This window comes from Varroa jacobsoni, unplaced genomic scaffold (assembly GCF_002532875.2).
Source record: "Varroa jacobsoni isolate VJ856 unplaced genomic scaffold, vjacob_1.0 scaffold_209, whole genome shotgun sequence".
NCBI classification, from domain to species: Eukaryota; Metazoa; Arthropoda; class Arachnida; order Mesostigmata; family Varroidae; genus Varroa; species Varroa jacobsoni.
Genome location: NW_019213111.1, coordinates 87,467 through 105,065, shown reverse-complemented (window position 1 = coordinate 105,065; position 17,599 = coordinate 87,467). Strand labels below are relative to the sequence as shown.

The following is a 17,599-nucleotide window of genomic DNA, read 5'->3' as shown; positions in this document are numbered from 1 at the left end:
TAGTACGAATTGGGTCCAGTTAGCGTTCAAAAGCTGAGATTTAGTAGCAGCAGATATGCTTGAATTAATCGAATGCCTTTAATCAAACATAAAATAGAGCGCGTTGAAGATGAGTTTTTCAAAAATTCGGTGTATTCATGGTGTTTTATTACATCATCTATTGCGCGGTTTGATTAAGATACGCATGCATGTGATGAAAAATAGATAACATACAACAAAAATGTGCCATTAAAAAAAACAATAATAAATTGTATTCCAAAATTTACTATGTGTTTGAAGGAAATTTTAATGCACTTACTGTATAGCATCGATTTTGCGTCATCAAATTTTTATCTATTTCGCTCTCTGCAGAACACCCTAATTCAGTTTTAACGGAGGTATACAAAAAACACTTGTTACGATTTTTCATCTAAGAACCACAGCAGTTTTACAACCCTTGGATTATAGTGTTATCTAAAAAGCCGCAAAAGATCAACTCAAAATAGCGCATACGCAGTTTAATAATATTATTTTAAAGTATAAAAAAATATCCGCTTTGAATATTTCGCGCACTCGATATATATATATAATGCCCGCAGAAGTGTGTCGATAAAATATTACCATAGTTTTGACTAGCGGCGCAAATCGCAAAATCCGGATCAAAAGGTGACCATTTGACAGAGTATCCGTGCCAACCGGGAGTTGGCAAGGCGGAGGCGTTCACCCCAGGAGCACTGCGCATTGGGCCTGTGAAAGAGCGGAAAACTAGTATTACTTGTTTTTATATTGCTATAAACATGAGGAAATACAAAATTTTCTAGAAACTCTGTATTTTCAGCAGATTCGAAAAAACTGTACAACCAAAAGTAACCATTTTTAGTACCATCATTATAATTCATCATCACATTATAACCATCCGACTCATTCACGCTGTCCACCCTATCAATGTGTCAATCACATCATTTATACTCTTACTTTTCGTTAGTTCCATCTCAGTTTTTCGTTCCCCATTTTTTCCAGCCATGTTTGATCTCACAGATTCCATGAATTGTACATCCTTGGCGGGGTTCGAATGGCTGTGAATATTCTCATTTCAATTTTTATTTTGTTTTATTTATTACTATTCAAAGCGTTACTAGAATGCTACGATGAAGAGCTCTTTAGATAGGTCCTTTTATAACTTGTACTTACACTTGTTCCGGAATTTGCTATTATCAATCAATAGGCTTCTAAGCTTGTAATAACCTACAACAAAATCTTCAAGATATAAGCTGAATCAATACTTGGTCTACACATAAACAGCTCTGGCCAACTTAGGACAAGGCGCGTACTTTGGACATTTTCGCTCCTTTTGCCTCATAGCAGCAGAAGTAAACATGACTTTAACTAAATGCCGTCGTTTGGTATTACATCAGACGGCTGGCTCCCAGAACGAAACGCTGCTTGTCTTTAACTCAGATTCGAACCTAGACGACGGCATGTCCCTAAAATTCGCACCCACATACGTTAGCCACTAAGCTATCACGAAAACTGGCGTTATAACAGACCCTCAACGACAATTTCTTCTATGATTTTCTCAACGATGTAAATTACTATTTTGAATTTCGCGGCTAACCTTATCTTCCTTCCATTACTATTCACTTGAGTGTTTACTATAGCACGGTTACGGTGACTGTACTATATCTTGCTGGCTAAATGAAAATTCGTTTTGTGCAGCCCTGGCAATTTTTGCATGAGCTGATCGTTGCAGAGCCGTAGAAGTATATAATTGGCTTGTCCTATATTGAACAGGGTGCACAAAAGAAAATGATATAATCAATATTGGAGTTAGTACAAGATACGCGAATTGAAAAGAAACCATGTTATGCAATCAGTTCGGTACCGAACTTACGAAAGCTAACTGTGCGTTGCCTAACTAACTGCATTTAACTGATACTAACACACAATTTAGAAAAACGAAACACGTAGCGTTTTGACAGTACGGGGCTATTTTAGAGACCTGTTTCAGTTACGCGTCGACAAAGCTCAGAATTTCGATTCATGTCTGACTGATCACGAATCACATTTCACTGGGACTTCGAAATTGATTTTGCTAAACTGCGCCTACTTGACAATATGTATTTGCGGACACTAAAATAGTTAAAAACACGAAAGATAATCTACGTCATATCGTCTTAGTGACGAATTGCTTACGAATATCAAACTGAAGCTTCAATACGTTGCTGTTTTGTTGTTTCACTATAAGACACGAATCGCATGTATGAAGCTCAACGCATACAGTTGAATGTATTTACTTCGTTCGAAAGAAATACGAGGTGATTTCAACGACAGAAAAATCTACAGCTCCTTTTTTCAACTAACAAAGTTACATTAATGCAGTCTATAATTTTCCTTATCGTACACCTTGCATTCGAAATTGATCGGTATAGAACTCTTAGGTTAGGTTTTTCGAACACGGATATAGGAAAGTCACTTTTACTTGGCCCTGATGCTGCGTAAGATATATGCTGGTTTAATCGTTCTTATGTTTGGCAGGTTATAAAAATATCACCTGCCAATCTATTTATTCGTTCTGTACTTTTTAGAAAAGGGAGTAGATATTTTGGATATATAGATTATCTAAACTCACTTGTTCACGTATGCTATTAACTTCGAAGAATAATGCGTACACTATATTCGTCTCAAAGCACGGATCATCTTAACGACAAAATATAGTTCTTTTTGATGAAGATTTACATAATTTAACTATGGAAGAAAATGATTAGACCTTCAATAGGCAGGCGACCATCCATAGTGCACAACTCTATGGACATAATAAATAAAAATAGTAGGTCATAGAAGTTAACCTTCCGTAAAGTTATTATCCTTTGATGATTTCACCAATAAGTTTTGAAAAAAGGCTCGTTTGCTAGTTTAGTTTGAATATCTCCACATTGGTAATGGCCCAAACGTTCAGCTCAATTAGCTATCATATAAAATGGCTGAACCTTTGAGACCACATGCAACTTCATAGAAGAAGAGTTTCGGTAGTCTGATTTAACTTCTCTGCTTGCACTAGTATAAGTTATTAAGTCACGTACTCCTTGAAACATCTTAACAATTTTGAAAATCAATTGAAGCATCATCTTTTTTTTGTAGTAGATACGTCCAAATCATCAAATCCCTAATTAAATCTCACTTGAACGCCACAAAAACCAATGCAGTTGCTGGTATACCGATAAATATAATTAGCTAAGCTCCGCTTCGAAGCGTACCTGTCATTCCAGAGCTGTCACTATTTCCCAAGATGAACAACTGTCAATTGCTTAATTACGATAGCCCCACTCTTGGCTGATCATATGGGCTCACACAATGACTTCACAGATCTTTTTCTTTTAATAGTCCCGAAACAAATGCACAATCTTACAGGTGCGTATCTTGAAGAACATTTTACAAATCTGTGCCTTTTACTGCCGAACAGCTGTTTAGAGGAATTATAATATGTCTCAAGCAGGCTCTCCCTGTTTCAGTAGTTCCGGCATATGTTCAGTGTTACTGGGTCGGTTGTTAAGACTGTTGTTTGGGCACAGCTGCTTCGTTCATGATGTTGTTGTCAATGCCGTGACGCTGAACTGCGGTGCAGACAGCAGGCTCTCCCCCGGCGCGCTTTCTTCGTTCGTCCCAAAGAGGGAACTGCGCGGGTATTACCATAATATTAAAGTAGCGTCTTCCGTCACGAACTATATCGTCTTTGTTTATGACTACGATTTTTATACTTGGACAGCTCTCTGTTTAAAAAAAGAAACATTCTAATATAAATGAAACTTCTTTACTACTCCACCATACAAAGACTTAAACTCCATCAAACTGTCATTCCTTCAGTTACTAACCAATAGCATAGACTAGCACTAATTATAACTTTCAACTTGATTCCAGGTACTCTGGACGTTGGATGCACTGGTATATCAAACAGAAATACAAGCTAAATCCACTCTATTTTACTGGACAGGCCAGTTTTTCACGTACGAGCTCCTGCTTTAAGTGCTTCGGCAAAGCAAAGGCTCCATAATACAAACGACAGTGCATCACGATGCCATCCATGTTAGTAGCAGACGACAATCTGGCGCCTTGCGTGGCCTGGGCTGATTGCGTCTACAACTGTCTGGAAACGCGCTATTTCTTTACCCGCTACTCGCCTTGCGTATGCGTATCTTTGTCTATATGCGTGTGTACTGTGTTTTGCGTAGTTATTCGCTGGTGTCGCTACTGTTGATGTTTTTATGTGGTGTTCTAATGGGTTTTTGAAGTGTCTTTTTTTGTTATTGCTGTTATCGTGACCGCCGGTGCTGCTGCTGCTACCGCTACCACTATCATCGTTCTCGCAGACACCACAGAGAACAGGAGTCATAGAGGGTGCTGTTGTTGCTTGTATTGGTGATGCTGGCGCCTGCGGTGGTGAGTTGGGTCGAGTCGGATCAGCAGTGTTAGTCAAATAGTAAGTTGACTGGCAGCGATCGCGGTGATTCGTCGCCGTGGTTCTTTTCGGTCACAACGTGTGGGGTACAAAGTGCGCTCGGTGTTTATGCTAATGTTGTGCCCGTTTGTAACGCGGGGGTGTTGACCATGCTGCTCCTGCTGTTGTTGTTGGTTAGCTTGTTTGCGCCGTAGCAACAGCCGTCGTTGCTGTATTAGCAGGACGAACACGCCAGCATTTCACCGCACCAATCAGCCTGCGACTGGCTTACACAAGAAGCAGAAGCAGCCAGCTGTACCTACAGGATTGTGGTGGCGCGGAGTTGTGCGGATATTTGCTGAGTTTTTTGCTCGCACTCATGAACGCCGGTAGCAGCCCTCATTTATCGAAGCCACTGGTTACAGATCCGGAAGAAGTTAAGCCGCCGCTGCTAAGACCGTCCGTTTCGAAACGATAATCGCCGAAAAAGAAAGGTCGAGTTGTGTGTGTTTGGAGTGTCGTCGTGTCTGAGCATGCGTGCGTATGTGTGTGCTTCTACGAGAGACCGGCATACTGCTCTTTCTGGTTGCGTACTCATTAGCCCATTCAACCAATAGTGCTCACTAGACCCTTCCGCTAGTTTGTGTTAACGTCCCCCTGTTGACATTCTAGTAATACTGGTGTAGCAAGGCAGATTCATTTGTCAATCTGAGTGACGAGAGAGGCGGTAGCAGAAAGGAACGATACCTGGTGAAGACTCACAACGGAGCAAACCGAGAGTCGTTGTGCGTAAAAGGCGCCTGCCACCGAGGTACACCATATGATACGGCTGGTTGTGGCAAGCTAGGCGGTTATCTCGCACCTTAGACCCTCTCCTATACTGAAGTCCGTTTTCTCTGGCAGTGGAACTGCAGCGACTGAGTGCACCAACTGCAGGTAGCTACCCTCGCCTTGAATACCACTGAGTATTGGTGTGGCGGTCGGTGCCGTTGATTGCGTAATATCTATCTGTCTATCGTCACTACGCTGCGATTGCTCTTCATTGTGCTGCCCCTTCTCTTACTAGTCCTGTGGGAAAAGGAGTAAAGAAGTGGGACAGCAGGACATCATAGCCCACTAACCTAATACCCTAACATATGTAGACGATGTTACAGACCGTCAATACACTCGCACAGTCACCGGTCAAGGTTTTTGCAACTTCGCAGTTCGGGTCGCCCATTCAGTTACTCAGCCACAACACGGCAGCGTGTTGCCTTGCTGTACTCTTACACATCCACCTGAAACGCGTGGGTGTCTGTGCTTGTGCTCAAATCGAAGCTGCCCTGTTGTTATTGGAGGACGCACGTTGCCTGACTCTGTCTCCTCTACGACTCACTGGAAATCGTTTCTGGGAGAGTCTGTAGGTTTCCTTTCAAACTTCCGCAGACCCCTGTGCCTCCATCATTATAATAGTAATAAGAATATGAAGAAGAACTAAACAAGAAGGCGTGTTCGCTTTACTGCTGCTGCATTATTTGTGCTAGACCAAGGCGTTTATCTTAGCAAGTGCCTGCAGTGTGTCCTAATATTGCTTAAGTTGTTTCGCAAGACCGCCGTTACTGCAACTTCTGCAAACGCCACCGGAGTTACACCGTCTGTCATCACAGCAGTGTCGTTACTAGGTTTTTGTCCTGCGTTTGACCTTTTACTGCGCATGCTTTTGTAGCCATCGTATGAATGTTTATTGTGTGAAGCTGTGCGGCGAGGTTCGTACACGTTGAATACGTGAACACTGCACCAGTTCAGCGAAATTCTAGATTGATCTTAGACAGTGCAAGGTAAGACAATATTCCTTTTGGACTGCATGTAATTTCGCCGAGTGTACGTTCTTATACGCGATGGATTAGTGTCAAGCTGATTCTTTACAACGCGTTTGTTTCGAAGGTCTTTGCTAAAATATACATATTTGTGCAAAAGTGTAACGTAGTTCTAACAATAGTCCACCAAAAACAGGCCTATATTTCCCTTATATGTTGTTTCCAATTGACGTCTGGGAAGACATATCTGATCAGCGTAAATGGCGGAGCATTTTCTCGAGAAGTGATACACACGCACATAGAGACACGTAAAAAAAATCCGGTAGTGGTAATAACGGTAGAAGGCGATAAGGCATCATAATTTATTCATTCGGTTTGTTCATTCAATAGTGTAGGTTCTCCTCCCCGTCCGCCACATTTGCTGCGTCGCACGGATCCTTCAGAAAATCATCAGCCACAGCCTACTACCTTCGTCATCATCATCAGAGTATGTGGTATTATATTTTCTTTCAACTTTTTCTCCTTTGAAATGCCCTACTGGTACAACAATAACGATAACAATACCTAGATTGCTACCGCTAACTTAAATGGTGTTTTTCTGTGGAGACAAGGTTGTTTCACTCGAAGTGCTAAAGCCATCAGCAGCAGCAGTAGTTCAATATGCGCACTCGCAACATGTACGCAAAGAAAAACAGACCGGCAAACGGACATACAGACAAGCAGGAGACACGATGGTACGGGATGACACGGTCGCGAGGCGACCGCCAGTTGGTATTGGTAGTTGTAACAGTAGCAATGCTGGTAGTCGTAACAGATGCGACGGTTGACGGCGGCGGCCCCGTCCCTGCTGCTACTCCGTCCCCGCATTAGGGGCATATTGGCAGACAAACGCACACAGCAGAGGGCTACGATGAATATGAACGGAGGGAACAACGCACTTTCTGCAGCGTTGATGCGGTGCGTTGCGATGGGATGCCATTTGTCGGTGTCATCGTGAGAGCATCGCTGTCGTTGTCGTGCCTACTGAGCGTAGCTGGGCCGGATAATCTTCCTCCGTGCTTCCAGTTCACTTTAGAGAAGTCACAATCAAGGTGGAGGCGCCAACTAAAGTTCGTAGTTGAGTAATTGGTACAGTACTACGATTATGTTACGCACTAGTCTCCAATGATGGTTGGGTCTTTTCCACTGAGCTGATCCAGACTAATGTGACGTGCTACGTTGAAGAGGACTGTAATGTAAGCAACTGGGTGTGAATTTGTCCGGGTGCTTTATAATGATAGGGTATTTATGAGACGAAAGCAACTTGTCTAATTGCTTCTTCTGTAATATGTATGTAGGTATCGAATACTGTATCTATGTATGCGCTTTTAGGGCTCTCTCTCTTTTATTAGAGCTCTTATGCCGAGAACATTTCATATGTCACGCGGTTATGAGAATGCTCTGCCGAAAAGACGTAACTGAACTTGGCCAACTCACATGTATCTTTTTTGCTTCGGCGCACAACACCAACCATATATCTGTTCAGGGTATCACTCTCAGCCTTAAAGGTTAACGCAACACATTGGGCACAACTGGGGAAGTGCTTTCAGTGATTTGAAGCCATGAAACATAAGTATTAGATTTGGATGGCGTGTGTTATATGTACACCGCTGGTCGAATGTTTGAGTGCACTAGCCGATATATACCGAGGTCAATATGCACAGAAGTCGCAGAACAGTAAATATTTCCAGCCAAATCGAAGCAAACTGAGTAAATGACCTGTTTGATAAAAACAGAAATTACAGTAGATAAACGTTATCAGTAACGTCGACATGGAGTCTATTCTGTCTAGTGTGTATTTCTTCAGAAACAACAGCAGTAACAAGGAAATAACAATTCAAGAATATGCTTACTATAACATTAACTTGGAAACATATCTAGTGTAATACCTGGTTTGTTTTTTCTCGTCTCTTCTACACCTGCCATTAGTACAGATGATTCTGAATTGTGCATCTGGTAGTATATTAAACATACACTGTTTTACGAACCTGTGCGTCAACTAATGACTCAGTAGTTGAGACAAGGTAGACAGCGGCGCGGAGAGTTCTATCATTCCGTCGCTTACATTAATGCGCGCACTTCGCGTACACATATTTCTATTGTACGTCTAGATTCGTTGTATCATGTTCCAATGTCGATTATTATAGCGGTGATTGTATCGTTGTCAGGTCCATGTTGGTAACGGCCATTGTGCCGGCAGTAGGCTCTGGCCGTGGCCGATGCTGGTGGCCGTGACGTTCACCCGGACGATACTGATAGTGGTGACCAGTTTCATCCAGCTGCGATCTCCCACGATCAAACAGATCTTAAGCATATCGCTACACAAAATGCGAACAGACGCTAGACGATACGCTATCTATTTGCACACGTTGGTCATATACGACCTGTATGCTGTGATAATATGCTGACTAGCTGTTTTATGTAAGCTGCTTCGTTGCTAGATACTTTCTTAACGTTGACAGCAGCAGAAATAGTAACGATCCAGACGCTGGCCTACGCTCGTTGGCTGGCTAGCTAGCTGGCTGCCTGCTTGCCTGGCTGGCCGCCCGCCCGCCCGGCCGCTTAAGCGGTCTGTGGATGCCTTTTACAGCATTGCGCGGTTTCCTTGTCGTGTGAGACTTGTTGCAGTCGTCCCAGCGTCACTCTCTTGCCACGTTCTGTTGTTGGCGACCAGCGTTAACGCCGGCCAAATGACAGCGCAACATGACGCAGTGGTGGCACTGGACAAAAAGGTCGAAGAAAGCAGTCATTTACACAGATGGTCTTAGGCACTGTCCGCCATACAGACGAACAGAGTGACACATACACACATAGAGATCGACTGCAGCACAATGAGTGTCGCACTGTTAAAGCCAAACGTACTGAAAAGCATCACTTTAAGAATATATTGGAATTAAATAGTATACATGTACATCAAAATAAGACGACAAATATGTACGACGCGCGTAGATTTACCAATTAGATAAAAGCAGACAAAATGGTGGGTGAGGAAAAAATGCTTAGCTGTAATGAGTACCGGAGATAAGAATCGACGAATTTACGACGGATGATGGAAGGAAAGTGGTTCCAAATGAATTAATTCAGTGGTAACAGAATAGGTAGACAGATAGAACAGAAGTTGTCAGTAGTATACCTTCAAATTGCTGTCGAACATTTTTGTTGTCGGAGTTGCTATTCTGATATTTCTCGAAACTCATGCCGTGCCAACTCTGTTTATTCACTGAGTCCGCGATTAATTAGTTAGCACGAGTCATTGCCTAGCTAAAACAAGTAGCGGAAACATTAGCTACAGTAAGCCCCATAAACAAAAGGGCAAAAAGAGAAATCGAGTTGAACAAATAGAACCCACAATCGTCACGAATCGCGACACAGGACGACCAATCGCTTGCGACAAAACTCATACTATTTCGACCACTTTTACTGATTAAAAAGGATATATACTTTTAACACTTCTACATATAAGTTATCGCCACATGCCAGCCACCCAAAAGGCGCCAATTTTGCGTTGGGCAGAGAATAAGTACGGAAAAACAAGGTCGACATCGGCACGTGCCATCGATGCATCATTATCATCATCGTGCAGCCTTTGTTCTTCGATGCGTGTGGCTGCCGTGACAACAACAGTAACTCCACCAACGATTTCGGTGGTCCCGTCCGTTTTCTTAGTAGTGATGTTGTTTAGTTATGGAGAAAAGCTACGTTGAATAGGGCATTGCTATAGCGGTGTTACTGGCATCAGCATATGGCAGAAGCTTTTCCACCAGGTTATACAGTAAACGTGCTGGTCAGCCCTATGAACCTGTTCAAACAGTGTGTTACCGGATAGACCTATATTTTGTTATCTGTTAGTCTTCTAATGATATTAAAAGGTAAATGCCTCGAGTTTTATGTCCTCCATGTTAGTGTGAAACATTGTTTCAGATAGCTGGTTTATTCCAGCACTTAACGAACTGCATCTACGCATGGTTTTGAACCCGAACTACCTCACGCGTCTCTACTTTTAATAAGGTGGCGTGGTCTGGGTAGGTAATGCGCGAGTGCGTTACCATGATTATCATAATTGACAAGCATGTTGTGACGGTGGTTTTTTCCTTAGCGTTGAAAAAAATTACGAGCAGTTATTATTATTAAGGAAAGCTTGAAATAACGGAAAAATAAGAATCTGGAGAAGACATTGAATAAGGTATAATTGTAAAAAGTACGAATTGCTTGTTTGGCTTGAAAAACCGTAGATAAATCCAACATGATTTACTGTGTTGATCTCTTAAAAGGTAAGTACCTGAGGGTATACTTAAGTATAGGTGACTACAAAGACTGCTTTACGTGTACAAATGAAGTGCTTAAAAAAAGTAAGCAAAGATGTTACCACCACAGCATTATATGGATCCTGCGACGACTATGCATTACCGGGAACAGCGGTCAGCGAATCTGTTACCGTTTATTACAGAAATAAGTAATAGAGTTTATTGAGGGAGATATGTTTATAATCTGATAAATATGTTACACAATGGAAAATACAAATTAAGTTCATACTGATTATTAAGGTCTGATGTCTTTGCCTCAGTATATTTCGGGGTTTCGTGCTTTGCATAAGGGGAGTTAATAATGTCTATTAGCAATTAAATGTAAGGTTTTGAAGTTATAGAGTTCTAATAGCTGCTGACCATGGAAAGCCACGATTTCTCAGTCTTGATCGGATTTGAGAAGCAGCAGCTTATGCTAATAAAAACATCTAATTCAATACAGTACGAATATGTCTATGTTCTACTGCCTTGTTTATTTAAATGGTAATAATATACAAAAATCGGGCACACAATTGATCTAGTGATACGCTTGGCGATTACTTTCATAAACTCTCGGCTTAAGTAATCCATATTGAATCGTACTCTTTTTATAGCCGCGATGCACCCAAGCATGTGTGTGACATCGAGGGTGTCGATGAAGCGTCTTACTCTGTAAAATCAATCATGTTGACTTGAATATTACGTGATGGTCTTTAGCCAAAAAGCGAAACTTGGAATGTGTAATTATGAATCAAATACTTAAAATGTGCTTCTGCAGCCCCCGTTTGGTTTCAATAAGCGTAGGTAATTCATTCTGGAGGTGATTTGACTAAGCCACAATTCTGGTGGTCGTGGTGATGTGTTTACAGGGTGCATATTATGCATTTATACAAGAACGTGATGGCAGCGATGCGTAGAATTTATAAGTAGCCTCCTCAATTAATCTTTTTTGCACTGAGCTGGGCTCAGAAATCAGAAAAGTGAACCTTATTTTCACAGCCGTTAATTTTTTCTGTCTCAGGTGTTAATAAATAATCTAGTGGCGGTTGCCTAAATGTGCAGAAGATATAAAGGGTTTTCAACCAGACAGTAAATTACCTTGACTTGTAAAGACACTTTCCAATTTGAATTATTATGTGTGATCTCGCAAGTATATTTTTTCAAATTACTTCTCCACGCACTAAGTGTTTGCGATGTAACTTCCTATAATAACTATTATTATCATCACATATGCATCAATTATTGCAATACCATCCGTTTTTTCATATACATAGTCAAACATTTTTCTTTCAGCGTGCTACGTGAGAGTGTATCAAATTGTTTAAAAACACAATACACGGTTTATTTTGATTTATTTCAATGCTATATATATAGTCGTATTGTATGTTAGGCAAGTTCGTAGATCTACTCAAGTCATAAGTTGAACCTTACCAGACGCGAACTTTTCGAAGACAGTGTGTGCCTCAGTATATTGTTTACACAATCACTAACTCATACTTAGCTCTGTTTCGCTTTGTCTTGTGTTACTCTATTCACTTTCTATGACAGATGAGTCTCAAACATTTAGCATCGGCATACGACAGCAGTGGCCACTCCTCATCGGAAGGTTCCAATTCGTCAAATTCAGCCCACGCCTCAATGGAGCTAGCGCCAGTCCGCTTACCTCCGTCGCCACCGGCGGCGAAACGCGCCAAACTTGAAGTTCCAGCTGAAATCGCCGACATGTTCGCCACGTCTGGCACCGGCTCGAAGTGGATGGACGACCCGGCGATGCATGGCGGTCGGCAACGTTCATTCGATCACGAACAGGGCATCTGGGCGTCGCTGTTCTACGTTTACGCATGCGACGAAGAGTGCATTAAAGATCTCCAGCAAATAGCCGAGGCCGGGGCACCGTTCCTCTTGCCTATCGGCAAGTCCCAACCACATATCTCATTGTCGCGAACTCTCAAATGCCGTTTCCAATGGATCAAGCCGTTGTACACTCACATACGACAGGGTGTGTACGCACATAAGCCCTTCCTCGTATCGTTTAATCGTTTCGCAATTTACGAAAACGATGAGCGGACAACGGTATTTCTGGCTGTCGATGTTGATCTTGGCCAAAATGAACTGGTTGAACTCACCAAACGGGTGAACCTTTCACTCGATCTGTTCCGCTTGCCGAATTACTACACAAATCCTAAGTTCCATATCAGTTTAGCGTGGGCGCCGATTAGCCGGAAGACAGATCTTCAAAATGTGCTACCAACTTTACAACGTGAACTCGATGAGTATTGTACATCCGTTGAGCTGGCAGGCGTTGTAGACAGGTTGTGTTTTCGTGCGGGACATAAACTGTTCGAAGTACCACTAGGCTTTGAAATACCGAATATGGTATACAATACCACTGGCGTCACCCCACCTGTGACCCTAGCTAAGTAATATATGGCAATGTGTATCCATTACCATTGCATAACATATGTATATTAGAACAAGATGTGCAGCATATACGATACTGCTATAGACATCTATAAGTTTAATAATACAGCCACATATTTGAAAGTCAAAATAAGAAAAAGCAGCAATTTAAGTACATAAAAATGTACATTCTATGTTGGCTTTGTAGTTGAGCTTAACCGAATTCGCATGCATGGATGCCATATGTTGGCGAACTAATATTATTATATTCCATATTATTATGAGCGAAGTCCGATAATATACGCCAACATCATATACACACACACACACATTTTGAATGATATCAGCACGAGCAGCCATAACTCAAGATCCTTGCAGGTAGTGACGACGGAGGCAGTCTTTAAAGGTAAAGAAAGCGAGATCAGTTGTCTGATCGATAATAGATCGAACGACTGCCTTCCAATTGAAGGATTGTAAAAATACAAACCAGCATAAAATACAGTAGATACGTTAATAATAACATTATTCCTGATAGGTGGAAATTAAATGAGACGTGCGTTGGTCACTCAGATCCATCGCGTCATCTAGGGCATGAGTTCAGATGGCCGAGTCCTACTAAGATCTGATCATCGAAACCAATGCTAGATGTCTCCGATTAACAGTAGATTCATGTCTAGCTTTTAGGGGCTTATCACTGTCACCCTTGCTACTTAACTTCATGTTACACTACAGCTAATAGTCCTCTATAAGAAAACTATGATAACAAAAAAATAACTATAGTGTGAATATATATATATATATATACACATAATTTTTTTGTGGTGCATGCTAAAATCATTGTACGAGCTGACTCTAAGGTGTGCGATAGGTGACGATTAGAGACTGATTCATGATGTTAGACATGTGTATTTACATTTTTATAGGTCCTCGTAACGCTGCCCTGAGATGAATACTTTATAACAGTAACAGGTGTGGTCTACTATATAACAGTAGCGATAAGAATATCGTACTAAATAATGCGAATGTTGTAGAGAGAAGTGTAACTTAAGAATCTGAACCGATGCCGACTACGACGGAAAAATGCTGTGGTCGATAGCAACGATCGACGATCAAGTCACATCGATAGTTCTGTGCGCGTATTTCCTTACATCATCATTTTCGTCTATCATCAAGATCATCATCTCGTATTTGTGCGTAACCTTATTGTAACGTTATTCGTCATAGATATGCGTTATTACGTTTCTCTAATAACTAATAACCTATGTCGAAAATAAACGTCCAATACATTGTGTAAAGGACGATAACTAGAGAGCTAATAAGGCGTAACAAGCAAGGAAAGAAAGGAACAGAGATAGAGGAAGAGAGAAGAAAAAGAATAAAGCCGTGGCATTTCACATGTGCTTGTATGCGTGGAGGGTGTTATATCACAAGCAAGTTTTGTCGATATTGCTTTCATTTTGAACACATCATCGTGCGCTGCTAGTTCGAGACCGTTCGTCCTGAGAATAATATAAACCAGTGGAAACAATGACGGCAGGGTCGTCTCGACTGCAGGATAATATCACTACTGATACGATACGTGCTCAAAGCTGGGCAACACTGTCCTACAGCTCGCAAAATTGACGCACAGAAAAAAGGTTCTCCATTTTCAAAAGTCGAAGGGTTGAAAGGGTTCCCCGTTGAGCGTCCGTTTCGATCGTCCGGTACAGTAGCGCGGCCAGTCGATATGGAGAAACTGTGATGACAGTAAAAGGACTAATGTAGCTGAATGTGACATAGGGAACTGGACTACATGAGCATAGGTTGGATTTACGGAAGATAATAGGGACGTAGATATCAGTATTGCTGTCCTTATCATCGGCACGGTACATATAGAGATATATACTATTTCAAGTATAATACGAAGGAATGAATCAAGCGGTGCATGTCCCGGGAAGTGCGTGATATGGATAATAATTGAGAATGCATACAGTGTTAACGAATTCAAGCTGATCAACGGGAGGTAGAAGATCCGAGACGGAAAGTGTATTGGTTCGCATGCAGATGTATTTTTCTGTCAACGTTAGAACGAACGATTCTGGCGAATTATAATATCTGTACATAGGTGCAACTCCTCGGTTGAGGCTATGGCTCCGTTTTTTTTATAGTATTTTGACGTCATTGGCGTAATTGACTGATTAGAAGGAATTGTTTATTAGCTAGTGACGTCGACAATAAGCTTCTGCGATTATGTCTGATGTATAACACTGTGAGACTACCGGATGATGAACAACCATAACGCATGTATCTTTGTAATGTTTCTACTAAAACTGAAGAGAGATTTGAAACGATTGAATTATGTCAGCTCTAGTTGATTAATTGGCTCATTGCTTAAATGGTAGTTTGTGTGCATGTGTATAAAATGAATAAATGGAAGACCACTACGTCTCAGAGCGGTTGTCAAAACACGAATAACGATTGTGGATAACAAATAAGCTGACCGATGATATATTGATTGTGTCTTTAAACTAAGTACATTTCGAAATGGTATACTTTGAGAGGGTATTAGCAAAGCCAACACGACGAGAAGCCAAACATTGAGGTGCTAAAATGAAAATAGAGGCAGTGAAACGGATACGTTATACGCATCGAAAAGAAACCCGACGCAGAAAGCCCTTATATTATAAAAAATAGACAAATTTGTGTTAGTTTCTTGGCTAAATATGGATCCTGATGGCTGCAGAGGTGATGTTCTATCCCCTGTTTCTGTTTAATAATAGGCATTACTTGAACAAAGAAAAACGTGGCATGTAATGTTTTATTATCAAAGTATTTGATTTGGAATGCTTGCCGCAAAGACTCTGCTTGATGTGGGTCACAAGAAGGTCCACCTTCCACCATAAAAAGAACCGTAATCAAGTTTTAACTCATTAGAGACACTGCCCTATCAACCCACAGCATATCTCAACCGAAAAAACTTGACATTTTTGTCCAGGTTATACCCTGGGCAACTAGACAGCAGAGCTTACCACTACTTCTTCACCTTGACAATTGTTATTGATCGTTCCGACAAAGAAGCGTCTATTTGCGGACACAGATATTGATGAAAGAATGTGCAAAAGTACGTGCAAATGTGGAGGCGTCATTTCGCTTGCATCGGGGCGAGGTGCTGTTTTGGCAGAGCCGAGCTTGGAATAGTGAGAGTTTGGGAAAATGCGGAAAGCCCACAACGGGGACTTGCCGGGGCTAAATGATGGCTAGGTTATCGCTAGAGTTGTGTGAATAGAAAAAGCTGTGTACGTTAAATATGATCTCAATAGAAGTCAATATGAAGGCGGTTGGGACGGCTTCGAAATAAACGAAAAAATAAATTTGTTTCAACGACTACTCATTAGGTCATTGAGTTGATGCTATGGCATCCAAGAAAGCTGTCATTGCCATTTTGCATTCTGAATAAAAGGGTTGAAGTTGTCTATGTAAGGTTTTTAACTTTATTGATTAGAATCTGCCACATTACAGTACACAGAATAAAAAATGTAATTAAAATTCAATTCGTATTTCCCAAACAGAACACGTCTAGCTTTACATCTCGTTAGATTACGAAACTTATTTTTAAATGCAGCATCTATACCAATATGTTGAGCCGGTGAAGATAGTTTTGTTTGCAACAAGTTAATCGGTATCACACTGGCAAATACATTCAAATACATTACTAGATGCAAATATATGTATAATGTGTATACATAGTATCCATGTAATTTTATTAGCAGCAAAAACGCAGTTACAAAGATCATAAATGATCTAAATGCGCTGAGCATCGTTGTATTAGCTAGTTTTTTGAAGCCGCTCCCAATCCACTAAACTGATATTACAACAACTACTAAGTACTAAAAGATGAACACAAAATATAAAGCTACAATTTAACAAGAAACAACGAAGTAATACTATAGTATTTACATATGAGGTTATTTTTTACTAAAATCAAATTGTACGTCATTGTTACTCCTCAGTGAATGGTAAAGGTGTCGGCTATTTATGTACAAAAGATAATTTAATAGCAACGAAATAAATAAATGCCATATTACCATGATCGTAATCAGGTAGTTAAATTATTTTAATTAGTCTCATAAACGCAGCCTCCGGGTGGAAATATCACATATATGACTGATTAGATTAAGAGACATAAATACATTTAAAGTTGAATAGAACGATTATGTATGTATATATTCTATATATGAGAAATCATACAAATTCAAATCTTCATTTGGATAAAAAAGCAACATCTGCATAAAAAGTAGCAACTTCATCAAAGAGACTTCACCGTGATGGTGGATGTTGAGAACGGATATTGATTAACTGAAACGGGAAGAAAAATGAAATCCATAAGGATAATAAAATCTAAAATAAAATTGAAAACATGAACAAAAACGATAAAAGAATAATGAGAAAAGGAGAAACCAAAAGTTAATATGAAAATAAAAAATGTTTGAGTTAATAAGATAAATAGTATCTTACTCAATATTTTAAATACTAGTAGGTTTAGTTACTTCTTTGTATAAGAAACAAACCGAGATATTTGGTTGTTTGAGCCGTTGCGACTTGGCTGATAGTGAAACATGTAGCAAATATAAATAATTAATTACGCATTGGACTTAATAATGGCCCATTATATGAAGATATTTTTAGGACGT

At 40.6% G+C, this 17,599-nt stretch overlaps 2 protein-coding genes across 8 annotated transcripts in view; one reads left to right on the top strand and one right to left on the bottom strand.

Annotated features, from left to right (window-relative positions):
* The window catches only part of LOC111273652 (peroxisomal targeting signal 2 receptor), a 12,236-nt gene extending 5,147 nt beyond the window's left edge, over positions 1 to 7,089 (bottom strand). For 2 of the 4 annotated variants that reach the window (XM_022855427.2, XM_022855428.2), the window contains exons 1-2: positions 6,921 to 7,089; positions 601 to 726 (exon numbers count right to left, since the gene is read on the bottom strand). In XM_022855427.2, the coding sequence (XP_022711162.1) occupies positions 601 to 726; positions 6,921 to 7,083 (289 nt within the window). In that variant the 5' untranslated portion in view covers positions 7,084 to 7,089. Of the gene's footprint in view, positions 1 to 600; positions 727 to 954; positions 1,056 to 3,233; positions 3,331 to 6,920 lie in introns of those variants that run through there. The other 2 variants (XM_022855429.2, XM_022855431.2) reach the window with 2 other exon arrangements.
* Positions 3,743 to 17,004, top strand: LOC147753817 (U6 snRNA phosphodiesterase 1). 4 transcript variants are annotated; one of them, XM_086973560.1, is made up of 3 exons: positions 3,743 to 6,228; positions 6,598 to 6,694; positions 12,078 to 17,004. In XM_086973560.1, exon 3 carries the CDS (start codon positions 12,078 to 12,080, stop codon positions 12,951 to 12,953), a length of 876 nt encoding a protein of 291 aa, XP_086829686.1. In that variant the 5' UTR covers positions 3,743 to 6,228; positions 6,598 to 6,694; the 3' UTR covers positions 12,954 to 17,004. The 4 variants fall into 4 exon arrangements, with proteins under 4 accessions (XP_086829686.1, XP_022711172.1, XP_022711173.1 ...); XM_022855437.2 differs by lacking the exon at positions 6,598 to 6,694; XM_022855438.2 differs by lacking the exons at positions 3,743 to 6,228; positions 6,598 to 6,694 and adding an exon at positions 7,350 to 7,442.
* The last annotated feature ends 595 nt before the right edge of the window (positions 17,005 to 17,599 follow it).